The sequence below is a fragment of the Cinclus cinclus genome, chromosome 17 (assembly GCF_963662255.1).
Source record: "Cinclus cinclus chromosome 17, bCinCin1.1, whole genome shotgun sequence".
Taxonomy (NCBI): domain Eukaryota; kingdom Metazoa; phylum Chordata; class Aves; order Passeriformes; family Cinclidae; genus Cinclus; species Cinclus cinclus.
The window spans coordinates 8,069,656-8,092,390 of record NC_085062.1 but is presented as its reverse complement, the minus strand read 5'-3'; the positions used below and the strand labels follow the sequence as shown (position 1 = coordinate 8,092,390).

General features: G+C 40.1%; 1 protein-coding gene across 1 annotated transcript in view; it reads right to left on the bottom strand.

The window, feature by feature from the left end:
- The window catches only part of PPIL2 (peptidylprolyl isomerase like 2), a 67,311-nt gene that overhangs the window by 11,414 nt on the left and 33,162 nt on the right, over positions 1 to 22,735 (bottom strand). The window contains exons 13-16 of the mRNA XM_062504082.1: positions 13,937 to 14,026; positions 12,562 to 12,595; positions 4,386 to 4,503; positions 1,767 to 1,823 (exon numbers count right to left, since the gene is read on the bottom strand). Of these exons, the coding sequence (XP_062360066.1) occupies positions 1,767 to 1,823; positions 4,386 to 4,503; positions 12,562 to 12,595; positions 13,937 to 14,026 (299 nt within the window). The remainder of the gene's footprint in view (positions 1 to 1,766; positions 1,824 to 4,385; positions 4,504 to 12,561; positions 12,596 to 13,936; positions 14,027 to 22,735) is intronic.

The window sequence follows — 22,735 nt, the reverse complement described above, 5'->3', positions numbered from 1 at the left end:
TTTTTATAAACTTTTCCCATTGTATTTCAGCTAAAAATACAAGCAGCATCACTTCTTCACTCTGGCACCTAAGCTCAGATTTCTGTTATAGCAAAAACAATTCACAAATTAAGATAGTCTTTGCTAAAACTGCAAAAATCTCTGCATTATACGTTTAACCAGATTTACCTGGACTAAGTAATTCCTCTCTAAAGGGCAACATACAGTGTGAAACACCATCTGAGCTATTTTGCTCACAAGGTACCTGAGATATTCAGCACAGTGCAAAGGCTTTGGGGAACACACTCCCTACACCACAGAAAGCTCAGCTTCTCTCTGAATTCTTTCCTGGTGAATTCTGGTGAAACTGGAGCGTACTGGGGAAACACAGCAAACACACTGGAGAGCTACACAGGATGCTCACTGAGGCCAGGCTGCACCCAGAACTGAAGACCAGGCACATTTTCAGCTTAGCTGTCCTGACACAGACATTATTTGATGAGGTGGCAAGCTTTGGTTAACAGCATTACTGTAGGGGATTTGAAGGGGTTTTTGCAAAGTGGACTCAAATTGAAGCTTAAGTGAAAGAGTCCTAAGATCCAGATAAGGTAACTTCTCCAAGAATTACTGACTCTCAGCTTTTAGTATTAGAATTTGCTTTATTTACCTGCTTTCATGAAAAGGACAAGAGAACTTTGAATTCTTCTATGACCAACATGAAAGAAAAAAGAAATACATTTCCAAGAGTGCCATTATTGAAGCATCAGTATCGAAACGAACAACACTAAACTTAAATGTCACTAAAATGAAGCAGTTTCTGCCTCAAAAACTTGCAGGCAGGGAAGATGGATTAAATATATCACTTTCACTGTACAGCACAATTGCATGCCATTCAATCACAGTAATCAGCACATGGTTCTATTTTCCATTGCTGACTTCCAAATGAATAAAACCATGAAAAGAATAAAACCCAAAATCTACAAGTAAAAAAGATTGTAAGATTCTCATGAACTCCCAAATGCAGCAGGCTAGCAACATTCCCACTCCTGCCATGCATGAGGGATGTCTGAGAATAGCTCTGCTTGACTTGATAAATACCAAGTACCTTCAGAAGAGGAAGCAAAGAGGAAACCATAACAAAGATTTTTATCTTCTTCAATAAATACCTTAATCTTTATCATGTGAAGACTTCACTGGAAAAGACTTTCAGAAGAGACCTCTTTATAAGGAAGGAGAGTGTCACTGTCTGGGCATTGGTAGTATCTTTATATAAGTGTGCATAAATATACAGACTTTATGCCAGTGATAACTGTCAGGAATAAAAGAAAGAAGAATAAAATAAAAAAGGGTAAGAAGGGCCCAAAGACCTCATCTATGCAGAAGCTCTATGCCATGATGAAGAGCAGTCCTGTCATGACTAATTTTTCAGTCGATGGCTCATAAGAGGATGAAAGCAGTATTGAAGAGCTAATCTCGTGTCCCAGCAATTAACATGCACAAATATTAACATGGTTCATTACATGACGATGATTACTCTGCTCATGACTCCTGGAGGGCCACCCACAGAAGGGAAGTGAGGCAACTTACAGTGATGGAAGGAAGGAAAAAAGGCAGGGTCTGCTGACTGGCATTGGTGCAGTGCTGCCCACCTACTCATAGCCAGGAGAACTGGATTGTGAGCTGCGATTTTGCTCCAATTACAAGAGTCACTAGATTCTTCTCTTCAGGCTTCAGACACACAAGGGAGAATGTCTGCTATGCTGCTGCCCAAAATATCCTTCACTTACCTTCCAAAAACTGTGTGCTTCTTGTCCAGATACGCACAAGAGCGGAATGTGATGAAGCTAGAAAGAACAAAGATATAATAGTTACCACATTGTCCCACTGACCCTCAACAACAGCAGTAATGCTTAAAAACACAAAGTGTCTGCAAAAGCTTTCGGAGAGAAGCCAAGCCTCTTCCTCTCTGGCTCCTCTCTGGAAGGCCTATGGACCAAACATCCTTTAACTCCTCAATTTTGTGGGTTCCATCCTGGATTTTTGGAGTTTTTGCTTCTCACTTTTCATCACACTACGTTTTTTTAAACAGTACTCCAAGAGTGGGGCCTTGTAGCATGTCCCAAATTAATCTGAGCATCTGTCTCCTTGGCCATGCTGGCCCTGGGAAGCTCATGCAGGGCAGGCAGACGTGTGTCCTGCTTGGGAAGAACATTTCTACTGCATGATGGGCAGCTTGTATCTAGCAAATAAAGTTACATGACACAACAGTCTCTGCCAATGTAAACTTCTATTTTCTGGGTATTTACTTTTTGCATTTCTTTTCCCTTAAACTGGCCTGTTGGTGATCCATTTCTCTGGACAAACCACACTCTCCATGCTCCAGATACAAATATCCCGGAAGAATGCTTCGAAGTGTCATAAGTAATTAACTGCACTTTTAATTTTGGGGGCTGTACTTTTAAACTTAAACATGGGAACTGAAATGCTAATCCAAAGCAACCTTTACTACTAAAGTTTTTCTCTAAAGCTTGATGCTTATTTGGAACTCTTGGACTACAAATGTATGAGACAAAGGTTTCCACACTGTGGTCTGCAGACCACGATGGCCTGTCTTGGCTGGTCATGTAGAGCTGGCTCTCCTCCCTGTCTCCATCTGCTACACTACATAGGAGACAACTAAAAATATATAAGCATTCCAAAAGCACTTTTCCATATAAGCAATTGCCTCAGGAAGTTATATGATTGGAAATAGGAGTAGCTATTAAGATGTGCCAGACAGTCTATTAAGATGTAGCTTGCCCTAGGAAAGCATTGGGATGCTGTGCAGAATGCAAACTCCTACATGGGATACCACTTTATTCCTGGATACTTATACCCAATACTTAAAATCATCACACGGTCAGTTATGTAGCATTATAATAAAAAAAAACCCTGATAAGCAGCAAATATAAAAGGAAAGCTTCTCATCTTTACTGCAGTCAAAATAAAATGAAAAACAACAGAATTAACACAACTCAGGATGGAGTTATGTTAATAACTTCTCATAACTCAGAGAAATCCTGAGCATTATTCAAGCATCACCTTCAGAAGGGACCCAGCTCCCTCTGCCCTGTAATGCCTATCACCTATTAGGAGAGCTATTCACAGAGTTCCCAAGGCTAGAGGAGATTTATGTAAGTGCTGCCTAGGAAACTTTATAAATATGGGCAGCTGGACTCTCTTGAGGACTTACATATAAAGGAATTTCATATTTCACGTGCAAATTTTAGGAGACTATACAACTACGTATACAGCAGCAGATGATGTGACTCAAAAAGGCACATCACTTATGGTCTCTGTAACTTCTGTTATTAGAACCTCCTTAAAAAAGCAAAAAAGAGCAAAGAAGCCTCTACTCTCCCCTAATTTAGCATGTGAGAACTGGCAGTAACATTCAAATCCAAAATAAGTTGTACAGCATCTCGATCCAGCAAACTGCCCCACACGTGCTTAGGCTTAAGAATGTGAGTAAGCCTAAGAATGTGAGGCCCTGAGACAAGCCCTTGTGTTTAATTAAAGCAAACCACACTGCTGCAGAGTTTACAAGCCATCATAACACTCAGCATCATGAACACCAAGACCCCCCCCCCCCCCTCCCTCCTCAGTGCCAAGACACAGTCCTATACACACACACACTCTTACTCTGTCCTGGGGCTCCCAATAAAAGAACATTTTTTTATATTGCAGTACTTACAGAGCAACCAATAAATAGTTGGCTCAAAGTGCCACAGAACACCTTTAAAGGACTGCAGGCAAACACCCATATTAATGTTACACATGAACAAGGCCATTACAACTTCAGTATCTTTAAGTTTCCCCTCATTTCAGTCCTCATTCTGCTTTTGTACACTGGAAAACAAGTTATTCTCAGTCCCACATTGTACACTCTGCCACATCTGGTTCTACACATTTCAACACAGCAGAACTGTCTCATGTACTTAAAATCAGGTGACTAAAAAGAAATAATATTCCCATAGGGCTTATGTTTCACTGAATTCCTTCAAAAAGTTCAATATGGAGCTAAATTTAAACAGAGTAAAGAGGTTGTGATGAATGATGACGATTACAGGGGTAACACTGGGGAGGGGCACTGACAAAAGCAAAGAAAAACTTCAAATCTGTACAACAAAGAAGACAAATTGTTGCTGATATAATAAATCTACAAGCCTTCTTGCCATGCTTCACTTTGGTCTCAGATTGGCTAAGAGCAGCTGTAGCCCTGATTATAATATGCACCACTCAACAGAATATCTCCCTTCACTGAAATTTAAAGAGTAGCTCATAAAATGTCATTTTTCTTCTTAACAGAGTGAGACACAATGTCCAGAGGGAAACAAGAAAGCACAAAAAAGCAAATGACTACTTACAACTGTGATTTGTTTGTGTTGGGTCCCGAATTTGCCATACTAAGAACACCACGTCCTGTATGGGACAAATTTGGCTTGAATTCATCTTTGAAAGGTTTTCCCCAGTAAGATTCTCCTCCTTAAAATGAAACAAACAAACAAACAGACAAAAAGATGGAAGAACAATATTTGTTTTCATTAGATTCCCACTGCGTTTTGCAACAGGCACTGACATTAAAGTCAAGGTTTCCAGCACTTGCAGTCACTGTGTGTTAATACACTGTTATCTCACCCCTATCACTAGGCCAGTATTTGAGCACAACCTTGAAATCTGGTGTTTGCAATTGGCAACACATTTCTGTGCCCTCACACTATCAGCTGCAACAGACCACACTTTATCAACAGCTTTATGTATCCTGTGCTGAAGAACAGTCAAGGATTTAATTTTTTCCTCCTGGTCCACCATAATTTTTCTCTTCTGAAACATTAAATCTTTAAAATTGGCTTCATGACAAAACACAGAGCAAAGAGTTACCAGTTTAATTGCACTCTGGATATAGCACTGCTTCTGGAAATAAAATATCAGGGAGATGAAAGAGATTCATAGAATCAACTAAGAACAGGAGCTATAAGCTCAAATGCTCAATCCCAGACTAAACAATGAAGAATGACAATATATAGTGCTCCTATGGTGCTCCAAATTAAAAGGCAAAAATTAGATATTTGGACTAGATACCTGCATGATGTGAACACTTAAATGCAGTGAAGGTAAAAGAATGATAAAATTGCAGAAACCCTAGCCCCAGTCCTCCAAAACTGATTTCTTTTCTGTGACTGTGGACAGAGAGAGGGTCTGTGAGAGCTCTCCTCCTGGCTGTCATTTTTACATTATTTATGACAGATCTGACATTTTCATTTGCACTTTCCTCCAGGATCATTCTTAATAAGAAAAATGAAGGCTGAGATGAGTCATAGTTTTACAGTCAAATCCATAATCTTGTTTGACAAACCATGAAAAAATACTTCACCTCAGGACAGTATTAAAAATAAAACAAACAAAACTATCAAAACAGGCAGCAAGACTTGTCCATCTGCAGAACTGGCTCAAGAGCCCTCCAGAGTAAGTGTATCACTGGAGAAACAGCAGGTCAGGGAGGGGTCTGTGGTGCTCCACAGCCTTGTGCACACATAGCACAGAAAGCAATTTGATGATATGGCTCCACACAGAAGCAGCAAATAAAACCAAGGAATGAACCAGGCTCCTACTGAAAGCCTTACCCAAAAAAATCACAAGAGTGCATTAAATGAGAAAAGAGTTTCAGATGATACTGTGAAAACAAAGCATCACATATGGACAGCTGCAAGTGGAACTAAGTGAGAAATTCTGGAAGAAGCTGACCCACCTAAAACCCAATTAATCATGTTCAAAAGATCTATTAATAGAGTTGAGTGTTGCCTGCTCTGCAGTTTGACAAGAGGTGGCAAAAGGGGACAAACCCTGCAGGGATTTCTGTAATCAGGAGTACAGCAGTGATTACTTCAGCAATCTCTGGCTACTGAATATTTTAAGGTCAGCTAAATTACATCAGCTTGATCCCATATGCCAATCTGTTCTAGTAGTGGGTGACACGCTATGGTACAGCTGCAGACAGCTCTAGTGGAGTTTGTGCTGTTTGAAGTTTTCAGAGGATATAGAACATGAACACAGTCTTTTCAGATAGGACATAGCAGCAAGTGGCCAAACCTGTGAGTCTGCTACACCCTTCACGTGCTTCCAGCTGATGCTGGAATTACAGTCAAGCTGCTGAAAGAGAGTGGAATCAAGCCTGAAGCCTTTACTGGTCAGAAAAATAATTCAAAAGGAAAGAGAAAAATTGTGAATGACAGAGAGACTCTCTGGCACAACAAACAACCAGACCCACGAGCTTGCAGACAGAAGCAATGAGCCATGATCTTTAGGTTTTGGAATATTTATTTTTGTATGATTTCATCCTGGATCACGCACTGTAGGTCAGAATTAATCTCATGTGTATGAAGGCTAAGTTTGGTTCATTCCAGTTCTCTGGAAATAAGCACTAACATTTTAGCAGATAGTTACAGCCCCTGCTCTGTCTGCCATACAGCTGTTTCCAAGGCTAATTCTGTCTTGCCTGGGAGCTGCAGCAGGAACAAGGAATGGCCTGTGCAGCATTTGCCTAAAAGGCCAGACGTCCTATGAAGGACATAGCTGAAGTGTCTGTGGAGACCTGGCAGCACAGACTGGCAAAGGGCGGTGGAGACACTGCAAAGGCACTCCAGGCAGGGCAGGCACAGCTTGGGGGGTTTTGTTGTTGTTTTCGGGTTTTTTAAGAATTTAAAGGGAATAACTTCTTTTTTCTTTTTCAAGGAAAACCCCAAAGTATTTTCCTTAAATTAAAAATAGTCTGAATGTGCTTTTCATCAAACTCCTGCTAACCTCTGGAATGGCTCCAGGCTTCAAGTATCTGCTTGAAGCAGGACTAGACAGAACAAGTCAGAAGATGGCAAGTTACATCTATACATTTTTTTAATTACTGAAACCCAGCATGACTTTCTCTGTGAAAATTAAGCACAGACCCCTCATTGGTCTAGGGCCATGTCAGAGCAGTGCCTAATGCTCAGCTGGAACAGGGATTTTACGTTCTTACCTTTTACTGTCCACAACAGAGCTCAATGTAAGCTTGAGAAAACCACTCACGGATTCCAAACCTACTAATAATTATGAGATGTTTGTAGGTATCAAGCAGATTTTAGAGCTGGGAGGTGTGGCTGTAAATTTTCTGAAAGCAGAATGGATGCAGGCAGAGAAGGTGGGAGCATGGCAGTGTCTGGCTCCAGCCTTTTCATGTTACACTCCCTGCATATGCCACAAAGAGAGAAGGCTCCTCCTGACACTCCCCAAATCTTCCTCAGAGTGCACACAGATCTCTGCTGGCTGTATTTGGAGTCCCGATGGTGCAAACCCCTCACCCCAGTGCTGATGTACCAGCCTACAAGCAAAGCCCACGGGAAACAAGAACTGACTCCGGGTGTTGGATTCACGGCTGGCAGCGCTGCCTGTCACTTCACCTCCCTCTCAGCTTCTCTTCTGTCCAAGTGGAGCTGTGTGCCTACTGGACTTGCAAATGTTCCCGAGATCCTATTACAAAAGTGCTGGGAAAGAATTCTCTGGGCTTCTGTGCTAAAAATCAGTTCACACGGCAGCAGCCATGGCCCCAGCATTTACTTCCACTGGCTGGATTGGTGTTGGGAATAATTACAGCCTGCACATAGGGATCTCCTGCTTGCACAAGCTGGAAATGTACTTGTGATCAGCCACAGAAATACACTGCCATTCAACAGCATTTAACCTGTACAGTGTCAATGCCTTCAGGAGATAGAAAGAGTTTTTGTACAATTCTGTGAAATAAAAATCACTTGCCTACTCAGATACACGATTCAAAGCTGCAGAAAGCTGGGAGAGAATTCCACACATTCTCCATCGTAAAAAATTCTCATATATTAAAGATGTGTTTAACTCATTCTCACACAGAGATGAAATGAAACAGACCACACCGCTCTTAGAAAAGAACATTAATAATTTCTGTGGCTATCCAGAGTGGCAAGATATATTTAGCTTGTACTGAAGCACGGTTAGTTATTCAGTCTTGTAGCTGCATCCTGTGCTGATTGTAAACAGGTGAACAGATCTAAACTGACATCTGAAGCAATCACACATTAGCAACTACACAGAAAAAGGCCCCATTTGCAGATTGTCTTTTGAACTAAACCAGATTACTCTTTGGTAGTCTTTGTCCCTACTAAAACCATGTAAAAATGTTTGAGGTACAATCACAGAATTTGCACAACTTTCTTGCAAAGAGCTGAGAGATGCATCTAAAGCTTCAGAAATGTAGCATTCCAAAAGCCAGGTGTGGGCTGGGAATCATCATTCATGACAGTTGTGATTTTAAATAAATCCTTCCTTTTTCTGGCTTAAAAATTGCTAAGCAGTGGTAAGGAAGTAGGAGGGTTCTGATTCACAAAAATGATGGCTTACTTTCTGTAATTTTCTTCTTGTCATTTGGAACAACGACACGTAACATCTGACACTTCTGTAGAGCTTTCCAAGTGAGGTTCTGGAATTATTTTGCAAATATGAAAGCCTTAGCTCATGCAGTAAGTGCTTCTCTCCTCTCAGATAAGAGGACATGGTACTCAACCCCACAAACCTGAGAGTGGATTTGCAGAGGGGCTGTAGATTAAAAGGAGTACATTCTAGATAAAAAGGTCTTGCTCTTGTCCTTTTGCTGAGCTTCAATCATGCAGGAAAAGGGCACTAGAACTGGTACAGTTTAAGAATTTCCATCTTAGGAAATCACATTGCATTGATCAAGTTTGTCCAGAATCCTTTGCTATTGTTATTTCAGAGGAACTCTGCTTGGTGTCAAACCAAATGCAATTCCCATCTACTGGTGCTTTTCATCCTGGACTTCTACAGCTATAATGTGCCTCCTTTTGTGCCCTCCTGGAATCATAAATCACAGGCTGATCCATGAGATCTTCCAACCGGTTGCAAGGAAGAGTAGCTGAAAAAAGCCTGTGTTGCTTTGAAAATATGATGCTTTGCATATTGTTATCCCTTTTTCATACAAAAGGGTTAGGATATTAAACCTATTTTTTCTACATGCAAATTTTCTTCTATTATTTGGAACATTGAAAATACAGAGCAGCTGCTCCACTTGCACGACCGTGAGTTAGAATTACTCACAATGTTCAACCACTTACTTGTTATGAACAGCAGGAAAAAAGATACATCACAAATCTAAAATTCATTTTCAAATAATTAATCATTACAAAGAATGACCATGACTCAGCTTATTGCTCTGAATACTGCCTCTATGGGTGGTTATTTTCCAGAAGAAATAAGCTGGGTTGTTATTTTCCAGAAGAAATAAGCTGCTGCACCACAATAAAATTTCTCCCAGAAGTCTTATGAAACATTAAGGTGAAGGCTGTAGGAAAATGAGTCTGGTCCTCCAAACCTGTGTCAGCCTTGCAGGACTGTGTATCTGACTGCTCTGGCAGTACAGGTCTGATGGCTATGCTAAGGTGAAACTATTCCCCACTCTTTTCCCAGGGTGGTATCTCAACTCCCAGATGCCATAATGCTACTTTCCACCCTTCTCTATTCCAAGGTTAACTGCTGAGTACCAGGAATTAGTTGCCCTTCACATGTCTGCTGGGTCACATTTACTTTTACGACAGTGCAAAAGAGACCCAAAAAGGACCTACTGGGGAGGTGAAAAACAAACAACAAAGCAAGGCTCAGGGCTGCTCACAGAGAGAACTGTTCAGCTGGAGCAGCCGTGGGACAGGACTGTCAGTGACAGCCAGCTTGGCATTTACCTCTGTGAGCTGTTTCCAAAACACAAGCACACTTAATTCAGGTGAGCCAAAGCACACCTACAGTCTGTGTATGTATGACAAGTAACCTTCTGTCATGTTGTACTAATTGTGTCCAAATCCATCCAGAAGATGAACAGTCCTGGGCTTAGTTAGCAATGGAGTGGGTGATCATCTCAGTATCTGGGGGCTGCAACCATAAACCTGACACCCTGACACATGGGATGAATGTCAGATGACAGAAACCAAATGGTGGGAAGACAGTCAAACAAGTCTGTTCTAGTTCCTGAACTAATGAACAGGAATAATTAAAGAAACAGAGGAAGAAAATATAGAGGCTTAATCTATCTTCCATGTATCAGTTCAGAAAAGTTTTTTTTTAATTCAAAAATCAAACAAAAAGGCCAAATCTCTTTGTTAGAAATCATCAGTTAAAGCAGAAGGTTCTGTGTGGATGAGGAAACAAAGTACTTTTTTTTGTTCTGAAGTCCTCCTACAAAAGGCTCTAGTAGAAACAGTTTATAATATTGACATTTAAAGGGTAACCTCCAAGTAGTCCTCCCTATTGCCAATTGAAATATCTGGGAAGAAAGCCCTGTTCTGTTCTCATATGCTTCTCTGATATTACAGAAGTCAAGTTATTTACTTCTAAAGCCCATTTAGTCTTACAGGCTTTTTTTAGCTTTCAAAGGTGCATCTTTTTTTTTCCCCTTCTAACAAGCAGTGAGTAAAAAAAAATACTGAAATCCATTCCAGCAGAAATAAATAAAAAAAGGGAATTTATCCCGCAAATAACAAACAGGCCATAGGCAAAAAAGGTACAAAGTACTGAATCCCAGTGTTTTACTTCAAACTTTTCCTAAAGTGAATGCCTGCGATCACATTAATAATGCACAAACCAATGGACCAACATTTTTCCAGCATGGGAGCCCAGGAGAGCATCAATCCATCTGCCCTGCTTGAGTAGTGCTGCTGAGCTGAACCCTCCTCTGGCTGCCAAGGGAACATCAAGCCTCAGGTCTGGGCACCTTCTTAGAGCTTGACACACACAGGTGGAATTTTTGCCTCACAGTCAAGTGCCCTGGATCTATCCAGTAGTCAGGAACAAATCCTGACAGACTACTTGCATTCTGTGAACTGTCTAAGCAGCTTCACTGAAGTATTAAACACAAAGGCATGACAGTTCAAGAGCAATCTACAGCCCACCAGGCTCTCCATTTAGATTTTCTTGTGATATTATCATATTCAACAAGCGATTAGGTAAAGACATATAAAATTCAACTGTCTTCAAAAAATAAAAAAATAAAAACCACTCAGGTGCAAAGAAGACATTTACACCATTTGGACTCTATAATAATTGCAGCCAGTCTCTAAAAATCTGCAAGACTCATGTCTATTTGAGTGCACACTGCTCATTTCATTAGAGCTTTAATAGTCCTGACAGATGTTTGTGAGACATCTCACCTGCGATACACTCGTATTTAGTTAAGAATGACAAGGAGGAAAACAAAATGGAAAACATTAGAGGTCATTAGACTCCTTTTATAAAGTGAAAGAATGCATGGAGGAGGATTTTTATCCTATGTGCTTATTAGCATTTCACTTCCTACTGGTAAAGCCAGTGGAGCTGAGCCTTGCCTTTCAGGGCAGCAGTGATGCCTCTGTTAACTCTGCTGTCTTACAGCACTTCTGCCATTTGCACAAATAGAAACAGCAAAGATACCAGCAAGTTAATTTGCATTCCACAGCAGGATCTGAACTCCACCCTGAAAAGGTGAGAGGTGTCTGAGTCAACCTATTAAATCTCTCCCGTTTCCTGACACCTCTTTACTTTCTCATTTCAAAAGATGTTCCTAATTATGTCTTCCTGGATTTGAACTAAAACTTTCTGTATTAAAAAATCAAATCACATTTGACAGTCCAAGCATAGATGGTAACAATTCTTGTTAATGGGTTTTTGCCATCAAAACACTGAACCTTTAAGTAGTCTCAAATCCTGCAACTGTTGATTATCACATATACTACGACAGAAGTTGTTGGGCAACTCACACTATCATAATTTACAAAGTAAATAGATCTAAAGTATTTAAGTAGGCAAGGATCTGGGGATGCTGGTGACAGTCACAAGTGGGCAGATAGAAGGTGCAAGAGGAAAATGAGCAAATGTACAGCAGTGACCAGAGGTATTGCATGACCTATCTCTGTGGTGGCAATGCTCTGACACCCTTCAGCAGCTCTGCCTCCTGACTATTCCTGCTATGACAGTTCCCAGATCTCCAACCAAGGGAGAAAGAACAGACAGAAGAATTTTGTAGCAGTGATCCCTAAAAGTTAGGAAAAGAGCAGCTTGGGCTTTACAAGTCAACTAGCTGGGAGAACAGATGGTGTCTGGCCAATCACCAATTCCAAGGCAGGTCTCAAGTACTTCATTAACACTGAATTTGAAAGCAACTTTACATGACTGTGTTTCTTCCCTTGTTCTTTGCCCTGGAAGACCAGCTGTAAAATCATTATAATTTTCATTTATTTATTTTCTGAAGGAAGAAGGAAGCAAAAACTGCAAGAATTCTGCATGGAAGAGTGACCAAGCCTTAGACTGAGAATATATTAGATGAAATTTTGAACACAGTCAACACAGTCATAAAAATATATCAATGAAAGCTCTGTTCTAAAGTAAACACAATGTACTACATATCATCATTTAGAGAATTTTAATTTTACATTTTCTGTAAGTAAATGCAACAACACAGTCCATGAAGTGAGAACAACTCACTTGATTCAAACTCAGCCTTACCTGTTCCTGTTCCAGTCGGATCACCTCCCTGGATCTGCAGAATTAAAATTAAAGCAGTGTTACATATGCATCTGTGGGAAAGACATTAAATACAAACCATAAAAGCCAATTCTGCTCCATTTTTTGCCTTCTATATTGTGTCATGTTGGTAAGTCAGCAACAAGGAAACCATTATTACTTATTTGGAGCTTATTTATCAGCTGGCTGTCATCCCTGACACTGCTTATCCATAAGCAGAATGGCAGTTTTAAAAATAATAGGTATTTTATGGGTAAATAGGGAAAATAACCAATCTCAAATGGGTTAACCAGATCATCCTTTTTGTTATGTGCTGAATCAGAATCTGCTTTTTAACAGATGATGCACTGCTTTTGGAACTGAAAAGGCTTTCCATTTTGCTACCAATCCTCCACATGATGGCAAGGCAAGAAAAGGGGAATATGGAGTAATTTTTGTATCTGAATCTGTATCCCATTCATTACATCCAGTAGGAAAAATCCTCACGTGAAACTAACCTTTCAGTAACAAAGCACTACACTAATCACTGCACTTGCAGGGTCTACAGAAATAATATTCAGTGTTTTAATGCCAGTGGAGGGAGCGTGGCACAATCAGGTTCAAAGTAATAGCACACAAGCACAATTTTAGTTGTGAGTTTAACTATGAACTGAGATATATAGTGCTGTCAAAATAAAAAAAAAAACTTTCTGTAAGATAACAGGACAGAATGTAACATCCAGTGATGTTCCTTGTGATATGTGCTCTGCTTTCAGGATCAGGCTGTTAATGTTGAAAGGAAGTTACAGGGAACTACAATATCCTAAGGTGCCTGGACTGTAACTCTGTAAATAAAGATCTCTGACTACCAAAGACACAGTTCTGGAACACAAGGTGCTCTTTAATTCCTATACAAGAAAGCCTGGGCACTCAGTGCTGGAGCACACTAGGAAAGGATGATCTGATAATACCCAAGTACTACGACCTGAAACAGAAATTCAGATGCTTGCTAAAGTTTCATGTGAATGGGATTACAACAGGCCACAGTATTACTTATTCAAATTAGCATTTCCCTCTCTCTCCTTCTGTTCATTAACCACCCACTCATATACTGGGGAAGATAACAAGAGCCAAGGCAATGACTCTTCAAGGCTTTTTCTGGAACACCAGCAAATGCAGTGCTGAATGCAGTGATGTTCTGAGTGACAACGTTAGTCAGAGACAATTGTTAGTAACACCTGTAAGTACACACAGCAGAGGTTAGGACAACCCTCATCCTGATGGTGTATTTAACATACATCTACTGCAAGTTGTCATGCATGGAACAACCTAAAGCTAAGTTAAATATACGGGGTATTTTGAGCTTTTTAATACTTGCCACAAAATTCCGAATTGATCGGTGAAAAATCGTTCCATCGTAATAGTTCTTCTTGCACAATTTGATAAAGTTTTCACATGTTCGGGGTGTCTGAAAGACAATGGGAAGTTTTAATTAAGCACAACCTTTAAAACAATCATTCCAGTGCTTACAGGAATCACTTTTCATTTGTGCCTTACAAAGAAACAAACATGCAGGACTGAGAGGATGGAGTTTTTCTGTCTACAGGAAAAAGCCTGTAATACACCTTCTTTTAAGGCGCACTGGAGAGACACACTGTGTTAAATAAATTAAACCCTGACCCTTCTAATTAGCACAAAGAAGTGTTGAACATTAGCTCAGATAATGGGAGTTCCCAGCTGACATCATGATGGTGAACACAGGTAAGCTCAGAGACTTGCAAGTAACTGAGTTCCAGCAGCGCATCACAATCCTGTTCCACAGGGGGGTTTCTAGCACTGAAAAATGTTAATTTACCAGACTGAGAAAGAACCTGAGTTCTCTTCTCCACTGTTTCAAAGTGAGCACATTGAAGCCAACTGGGAGAGAAGCATTTGATCCTCTTCAACACTTGGAAGAAACAATGGGACTGACCCAAGTCACTGGATCACAGGAAAAGTTAAAAAAACTCAACTTGTTTTCAAAATCCTAAATAATAATAAAAAAAAGCTAAATATATTGCCAACTTCTAATTCACTTTTACAGTGCAAATGAAAGTTATTTAGTGAATTCATGAGCCATGACCTTCAAACAGTACCTTCTGAAAAACTTAACTTTCCACCTAATCACCCTTCCACTGTAATTGTATGGATTCTCTTCTCTGCAATACTAAAATACCTTCAGACATACAAACACAAGTACAGAAACAGCCCGTTTTCTATACTTGGACATGTTTTCCAGCCCCAATGTGGATTATGTGCATAAATCTATTTCAGTTTCACAAAAGAATACGTCTAACTGAGCTCTTGCAGGCCTTAAAAATATCCTTATTGCTGGGTGTGCTGGCAAGCAAAGCCTCAGCATGAGCTGCAATGGCTGCAGGTGAGCACACACAGGACTTGTCCTTGTGAAAGGCACCAATTCACTTTGCACTGCTGTGACAGCACTCTTGGTCTGGGAGCTGCTGAGAGACAGAGACTGAGCCATGCAACCTGAAGTGACTTTAAAGCAAAAAAAAAAACAAACCCCCCCCCCCAAAAAAAAAACCCAAAACCAAGGCCAGTCTGATTATAATAATTTAAGGATGAAATAATCTCCACCTCTTGAAAAGTCAGTCCATACCAATATTCAACCAAAACCATACAGAACTTCATTTTTCTGTATTTTCTTATCTGAAATGTGATCATTCTTACCCTTATTTATTTACACTGAAATGTCTCTTAATTTTCCAAACAAACTTTACTTATCATTATAAATTCTCTATATTGGTTCCTTCTTAATTATTCTACTCAGATGACAGTTGGAAGCTGGGCTACAAGTGAAAAAAATAGCAAATGCTAATCTTACACCAGCCATTATTTCAGATTTCCTACAGAATTCATTACTGAGTTAAATGGCAATGATACCATAATGGCTTTATGGTAGAATGTCACCAAGACATGTACTTTGGTGGCATCCTGAGGCAACTCAGAAGTTACTATATTCCATAAAAATTCTATCAAGCAGAAGGAGGTCTTCTTACAGTTTCAATGTTTATAGTAAATGTAATTTTTTTTCCTTTCAATTCAACATATATGCATTAAAATAATCTTTGTACTTCATCTTTCCAGTAAAATTCAACCCCTGAGGAATCACTTATAAAAGGAAGCATGTGCTGTACAAGACAATATTATAACAGCCTTGATCCTAGTATTTTGCTATTAGTTATTACTTGTGGAAAATGTCAGTAAGGATAAAAATAAGTTTATTTATTAATAATTTCTTTATGAATCAGAAATGGAATCAGCAGCTTTTAGCCTAAGGCACTTTATCTCTTGAGAGCCAAGCACTCTTTGGAGAGAGAGAGACATAGTTAATAAGTTCTCGAGGGGGAATACAGCAACCTGTAATTAATTTTTTACAAAAAATGAAACCAGGCAAAAGACTGGGTCCCCTAGGAATGGACACCAAATCATTTTAAATTTGCACAAAGTTGATAACCCAAACCAGATCCCCTATTTATTTTCAAAACACAATTTGTAAAATATACATCAAAATAACTGGCTCCAGTAATGTATTTTTTATGCAGGACCTGTGCTGACCCTTTTCTCTAAATGGATTTCTAGCCATTATACCCTTTCCCAGAAATAAGCTTTTCAAATACAACTTGAGAAATATTTAGCATACATATAATAGTCACTTCACTGCAAGGTTTTCTTTAAATAATTGCCACCAAACTGGTTCCCATGGTCACCTCATGCATCACAGAGATACACTTGACAGGTAAACAGTTCCTTAGCAACATTGCCACTACCTTTTATGGTGCTTTTTAGTAGAAACATGTAAGAATGTTTGCATTCAATCAGTAATAAACCCCAGTTTCAGTCATGCTGTAGATCTAGAATATCTGGCTCAGATTATCTGATTTATTCAAAGCAGTTATGTTCTTGCCAAATTTCACACTGCCAAGCACATTTCAGGGATTTTTTAAAGCAGCATTCTATCTAGAGCAGGAGAAAAAGGCTTGAGGATTATGGGGAAGGTGCAAATCCTTAGTAATGAAGCTGTGTTCCTCACTGACCATACAAACAAGGCCAGTCTTTGAAGTCTTTGTTCCAACTACAAAGACTAATGACATATAAATACACATAAACAAACCTGACTTTGCTATTTGATGTAAGATCTTGTGGCAGATGTCAGATTCCCAGTCTCTGAATGCAAAGTTGTCTCCTTCTTCTGAAACTTCCTGCACACCACTTGCCTCACACCATTTCTGAAGGAGGGGACAGCCAAGGCACCTGGAAATGCAGGAGGTTCTTTGTTCTCTCACCACTGACTGTGTGCTCCAGGCTCCCTTTTTAGTTCTGGCTGGTTTTGTCTTAAACGGCCTCAACAGCAACAGCTAATTTTTCCATTTTTATCCCTTTTACATTAAGCAGGAAATGACTTAAACTATTTTATTTTGCTGACTACGACTTAGACATATATGTAAGGAAGCCAAGGGAAAAATGCCACTGTGTTAACCTGAAATCCACTGACAGAATACATTGTTTTAAACCTTCTGCAATATCTTCTCAGAATGATGCCGTGACAGTCCGAAAAAGAAATATTTAAAAATTGTGGAAGGCTTTTCTGACCAAAGAGTGGTGTAGAAGAGCCCTGAGCAATCCTCCTTTTCTTGGGTCAGGTTGGGACCATGTAAGTGAATGCAATGTCTCTATGATGTCCTTCAGCTAAAGACACTTCTCTTTCTAAATGACAAATACTAAGAAGAAAAAATTTATTTATACCAAATATGAGTCACCTGCTCTAACTGTGCTCCCTATTTATTTTATAGATGCCAGATAACTGTCTTTCAACTGCTGAAAATTCACACCCAAGACAAGCAGTAAAATTTTAATAAATGCTTTGAGACAGGAATCTAGAAGAGTACTTATCCCAGAAGATGCTACAAATGCTTTGCTTGGCTCACAGATATACATATTTAATGGGGCCACAGCCCAATGGTTTTCTAAGTAGGTTTAAGTCTCCATTTAGCTAATACACTTAGCAGCATGGAAACACCTGAATTCTACCAGTTCCTATGCCCAGACAAATTTTGGAGTTAAAGAGATTGCTACAAAGAATGACCCTGCAAAAACAGCAACGACAGGAGACTGTGAAATGAAACTGGGAGAACACTGAAGAAAGGAATATACAATTTAGAAAACTAAAGCAAAACAGTAAAAAAACCCCTGACTGCTTACTACAAACCCCTAGGATAAATGCAGATTTTATCTGAGCCAATTTCAGTTTCCATTTTGCCAGCAAGGGCGGCTCCAAGCCAGGTAAAATTCATCTCTCCTGCTGCATCCCTAGACCTGAAGGGTGGGACCAAGCCAGGTCCCCATCTGATTTCCCAGTCTGCAACTGTCCTTTCTCATTAGTTATAATGGGTCATTACATTTGTAAAAGTTACCTTAACTCAGAATCTCTACTGGGCAGTGAAGAGCCAAACAGGAGGAGATGAAAAATCTGCAGAACTCCTGTTGCCAAGGTGCAGGAGATGGGAAAAGAGGGGAGAGCTCCTGAGTTGTTGCCATGACTGCAAGGAAAAAGGCTTTACTATGTGAAGAGCTAATCATTTCAAAATGCTCCATCCCTTGAGGATGTGCACGAACCTTGAAGGGAAATTTCACACTAAGCATTCAGAAGCTGTCATTTGCACATCTGTATAATTTTCTTGTGCTAATTCCACTTCCCTTTTATTTCTTTTTTTCTCCCTAAATTGGATGAACTGTAGTAGTGGCACTAAACTACAGAGCCTTGCTGCATACTCATTAACCCTATGTTTCAAAGTAAGAAATAATGAAAAGCTTATTCCTCTCAAATTAAAATTGCATTCTACAGCCTTCATCTTATCACACAAATGCCAGAATTCGGCTACTAAGAGGCATGAACTAGTGATGGAAATTTCTGAAGCTTCAAATGAAGCTTTCCATTTTCTTAACACAGATCTCATTTAAAATGCAAGGTCGATTTTGTTTGGCTTTAATCCATTTATGTACTTTTACATAGAGCATTTTCAACCTTGTAATTGTTGATTCAGCAACTCTTCTAATGCGTGAGCCCATAAAGAGGTGATCTGGTAAGGTTTAAACTCAGTTTCCCCCCTACCTTTCAATCTGTAGTACTCAGCCTACCCACCACAAAAAAGAGAAATCAACAATAAAGTCTGGCTTTATTTGGGGCTTAGTCAGAGCTAAATGTAATAGCACAATTTCAGGAATAACCATCTATCAGATGCAAGTGTCTGTTCCCTCCTCCAAGCCCTGGAAAGAAACATGTAAATGTTTCAGTGTCCAATACTGTTCTGGAAGGCCATTTAAACCACCCTGTTTCACTTTGCACCAATGAACTATGAGCACAATCCATTTGTTTCACAGCAAGAGGGACAAGAAAACCCAAAACTCCACAAAGCCCACTGCAAGAGCATGGGAAGAATTTCACTGTGGGAAGCTCATGACATTTCCTGCAGGAGAAACGTTTACTCCAGACCTAAACATCACTCCCTGCCAGCTCCACTTTCCTTCTAACAGCTCCCAAATGTGAGAGAGGGACTGAGCCAGTGACAGGTGATGGTGGCAAACAACAGCTGCCTATGGTGGTTCAGTTCAAGAAAGCCACAGTTCATGTAAGGGACACAATTCTCGATCTGGTTATACCAAGAGCAAACGTGTTCAGGCAATTTGTGATCTGTGATCAGAAAAACACAGTTCCAGAGAGTGAGCACTGGGAGACATGAAAGCATTGGGGCACTGTGGGGTAAAACACTCAGCCAGACTTGTACTGATAATAAAAAAGAATCAGAACAAGTTAACTATGCCTTGGGAAATAGATTGCTGACTTGATAGCAAACATTTGCCTATTCTGCTACCTCAAAGCCTCCAGGTTTGCTTAGAACAAAGAGCAGAATTAATGCATTTTCATTACGCAGAAACTCACTGTAATTTAATCAGCTATTTAGCAAAGACTTCAGCAGATAGCTAAATTTCACTTCTAAAAGGCATTTCTTCTACAATACTGACGTTCATGATGTTACCGAAAACTTTTTTGAAGTCTAAGCAAGATGCTCAGCTTAGACAAGATGCCAGTAAAAAGATGACACACTTCAGTTTTACTTCTCACATTTTTGCAAACACAGGGACTATCAATCAGTTTAGCTGAGCACAACTCAGATGAAACAAGGCATCTAATTCAGTCATCTAATTTGTCAGTGTTAACTACTAGTTCTCCAGAGAACTAGAAGAGACAGAGTCAGCCACAGTTACTATTTTTCCTCTAACTTACATTTGCTCCCGTGGTAGCAAACAATCCCCTCCCCCACCACTGCCCCCTCCAAATTTGTCATCACACAAGGGTTAAGGAGCTTGTCCAGCACCGTGCAGGGCTGGGTGCTGATGAGGATGGACTGGTAAGCAGGACAGCACAAGTGGGTACAGTCTAAACGAGGATGCAACTTTAAGTGCTCAAGCAACCTCCAGCAGCTTAAAACCCGGAGTAACACAGGTGCCACGGCTGCTCCCTGGCATTTCATCAATCTACAACTGCCTGCACATAAATTCCACCTTTTCAGAAGATGCAACCTGTAACAATTTCCATACTAGACAGAGGAGCTCTGGTAGGTGTCAACTTCCCAAGGTCACCCTGCTCTCATCAGAGCAGCCAAGGTACAAACAAGAAACACGTCAGAGAAAGATGAAGAGCAGCAGCTGTGTAACTCCAAACCACCCACCTCAGCCTCGGGTTTGGGATCACTAAGTGGCAGACACAGCTGGTATGGGATGTCTGCACCTCATGTATGCAAATGTCAGAAATCAAGGGGCACAATCCAGAAACAATCAATTCCCCTCCCAGATCCAGCTTGCCAGGGCAGCTGGGAAGGCAGAAAGGGTCCAAATGTGCCAAATGCCTTTTCACCAATTACTCAGTGCCACAGGCTGCCAGGAAAACACAGACAACCCAGGGCAGCAGGGACAGGTTCATGGAGAGGTGGATCAGCATATAAAGCTGTGGGAATAAGGAGGAAGAGGGGACATTCAAAAGGATTATGTTTGTCATCCCAAGTAAACATTATGGTGATGGAGCCCAGCTTTTCTGGGGATGGCTGAACACCTGCCTGCCCTTGGTAAGGATAAAGAATAAGGAATTAATTCCTTATTTTGCTCTGCTTGTGTGTGCAACTCTTGCTTTACTTGTTAAACTGCCTTTACCTCAGCCCACAAGTTTTCCCCTTTTCTGATCATCTCCCCCATCCCACTGGTGGGGGAGTGAGTGAGTGGCTGTGTGGGGCTTAGCTGCTGACTGGAGTTAAACCAGGACAGGCTGTTATGCCCCCAAGTTAAAACTATTAAAATATCAGCTTCCAATCACTTAGAACAACCTAGAAGTGACCTGTTCATCAAGATGGCTGTGCAGAGCCATCTACTCTCAGCCCCAAAGAGCAATAGATCTGTCTCCTATTGTACCACTTGGAGGAAAAAACACACCAAGAAGTAACAACATCCTCTCTAACGAACATTTTTTTGAAACATATCCAGCTCTTCTACTGGAAAAACACAGCTTTGTTCTTAGTTTCTGTTGACAAGAACTCTCAAAGTTGAGAGTTGTAGCTCTTCCTATAATAGCCTATTTTGATGAAAAATATGAAACAAGACCACTGTATTTCATCCCCCCAATTCCATTACCAAATGAAGAGATACTAGTAAAACATCAGCCAGTTATTTCCCAGACAGTGCCAATATCATGCTGATAGAAAGCAAGTAGAATAGAGGTATAAATGAAAAAGAAAATGAGAGATTCAGGAAGACTGGAGAACCTCATCATACCAGGAGGTCAAAGGATTTCTTCAGCAACTCACTTCTTTGCCACAGGAAATGGATAAGAAGTTTACAGGTTTCTGATCTTCAGAACAGTCCCTCACACAAAAGGAGAGATGATTTCAAAGAATAGGGGCTGGATTACACATTTATAGATCACAGGCATATTTAACAGGTCAGAGGGCCTAAAAAGATTAAAACATCAATGTTTGCAGAGTAACAACTTCTTTGGAAAGCTATGCCAGGACATCATCATTAAGCAGAGTTGGCCAGATCCTAAAACCTCAAAAAGCATTTGTGGAGTGTCAGATGGAGCTTTGAAACCCAACTCACATTCTTCTTTGTTTTGCCATCTTGCCCTTAAACCCTAAAGTACTAAACCTGAAAGAGGCAAGTGAATTTACAAAATGTGCCATGGCAGCAACAGATTGGTATTTGATGACAGCTCTTGGCATGTGTTGAACCACCAGATCATCTCCCCAGTGACCACTTGTATGCAGAGGACTCACCCAGCAGAGAAGGGAGATAGACCTACAAACCACGTGTTCATCATTTTGATAGGTTCTTCTAGAGCATTACATTTACATATTTATTTATATGTAGATATATATTTAAAAAAAATGTATCTACACCACCTACAAGGAAAAACTCCATTAATATAGTCACTTATACAGCAGAATACAAATGGATAATATGCAGTTGCTCCCAGCAGCATCCTGATTAACACAACTAAAAGAACTTGAGGAGACTAGAAAAATCATATAAATCACACACAAAATAAAATAAAATAAAATCAATTCAGTGATATTCATTGCCTTTCATCAGTTATTTCCTCAGAATTTATGTGTTTGACATGCATAGGACTAGAATTGAAAAAATAACACTTGGATGTTAAATCTTCTGTACTTGCCAGAATTACTTCTGGCAAGTAGAATTTTTGTAAATTTTTAACCAATTAGTGTATACAACAAATGTTGCTTATGCACAGCTGAACTCAGCTTCCTGGAAAATGTCCCTACAAATGGCCATCTGATTAGTCCCCATCAGGAGGAACATACTGTATCTGAATAGGAGGACTGAGAGAAAAACAAATGACCAAAAAGAAGTAGTAGGCACACTGCTATGATCCCAAGAGAGAACGGTACCTTTGCTCATGTGAGGCACAAATTCAAAAGCGTGTGAAAAAATCTAGCTTATCATTTTATTGCCTTTTATCAGGTCAATGATTGAAACCACACACCATCCTTCTGGAACCTGAGTGAAGTTTTCTGGTGCTCTGAACAAGTGATTTCAAACACTGAAA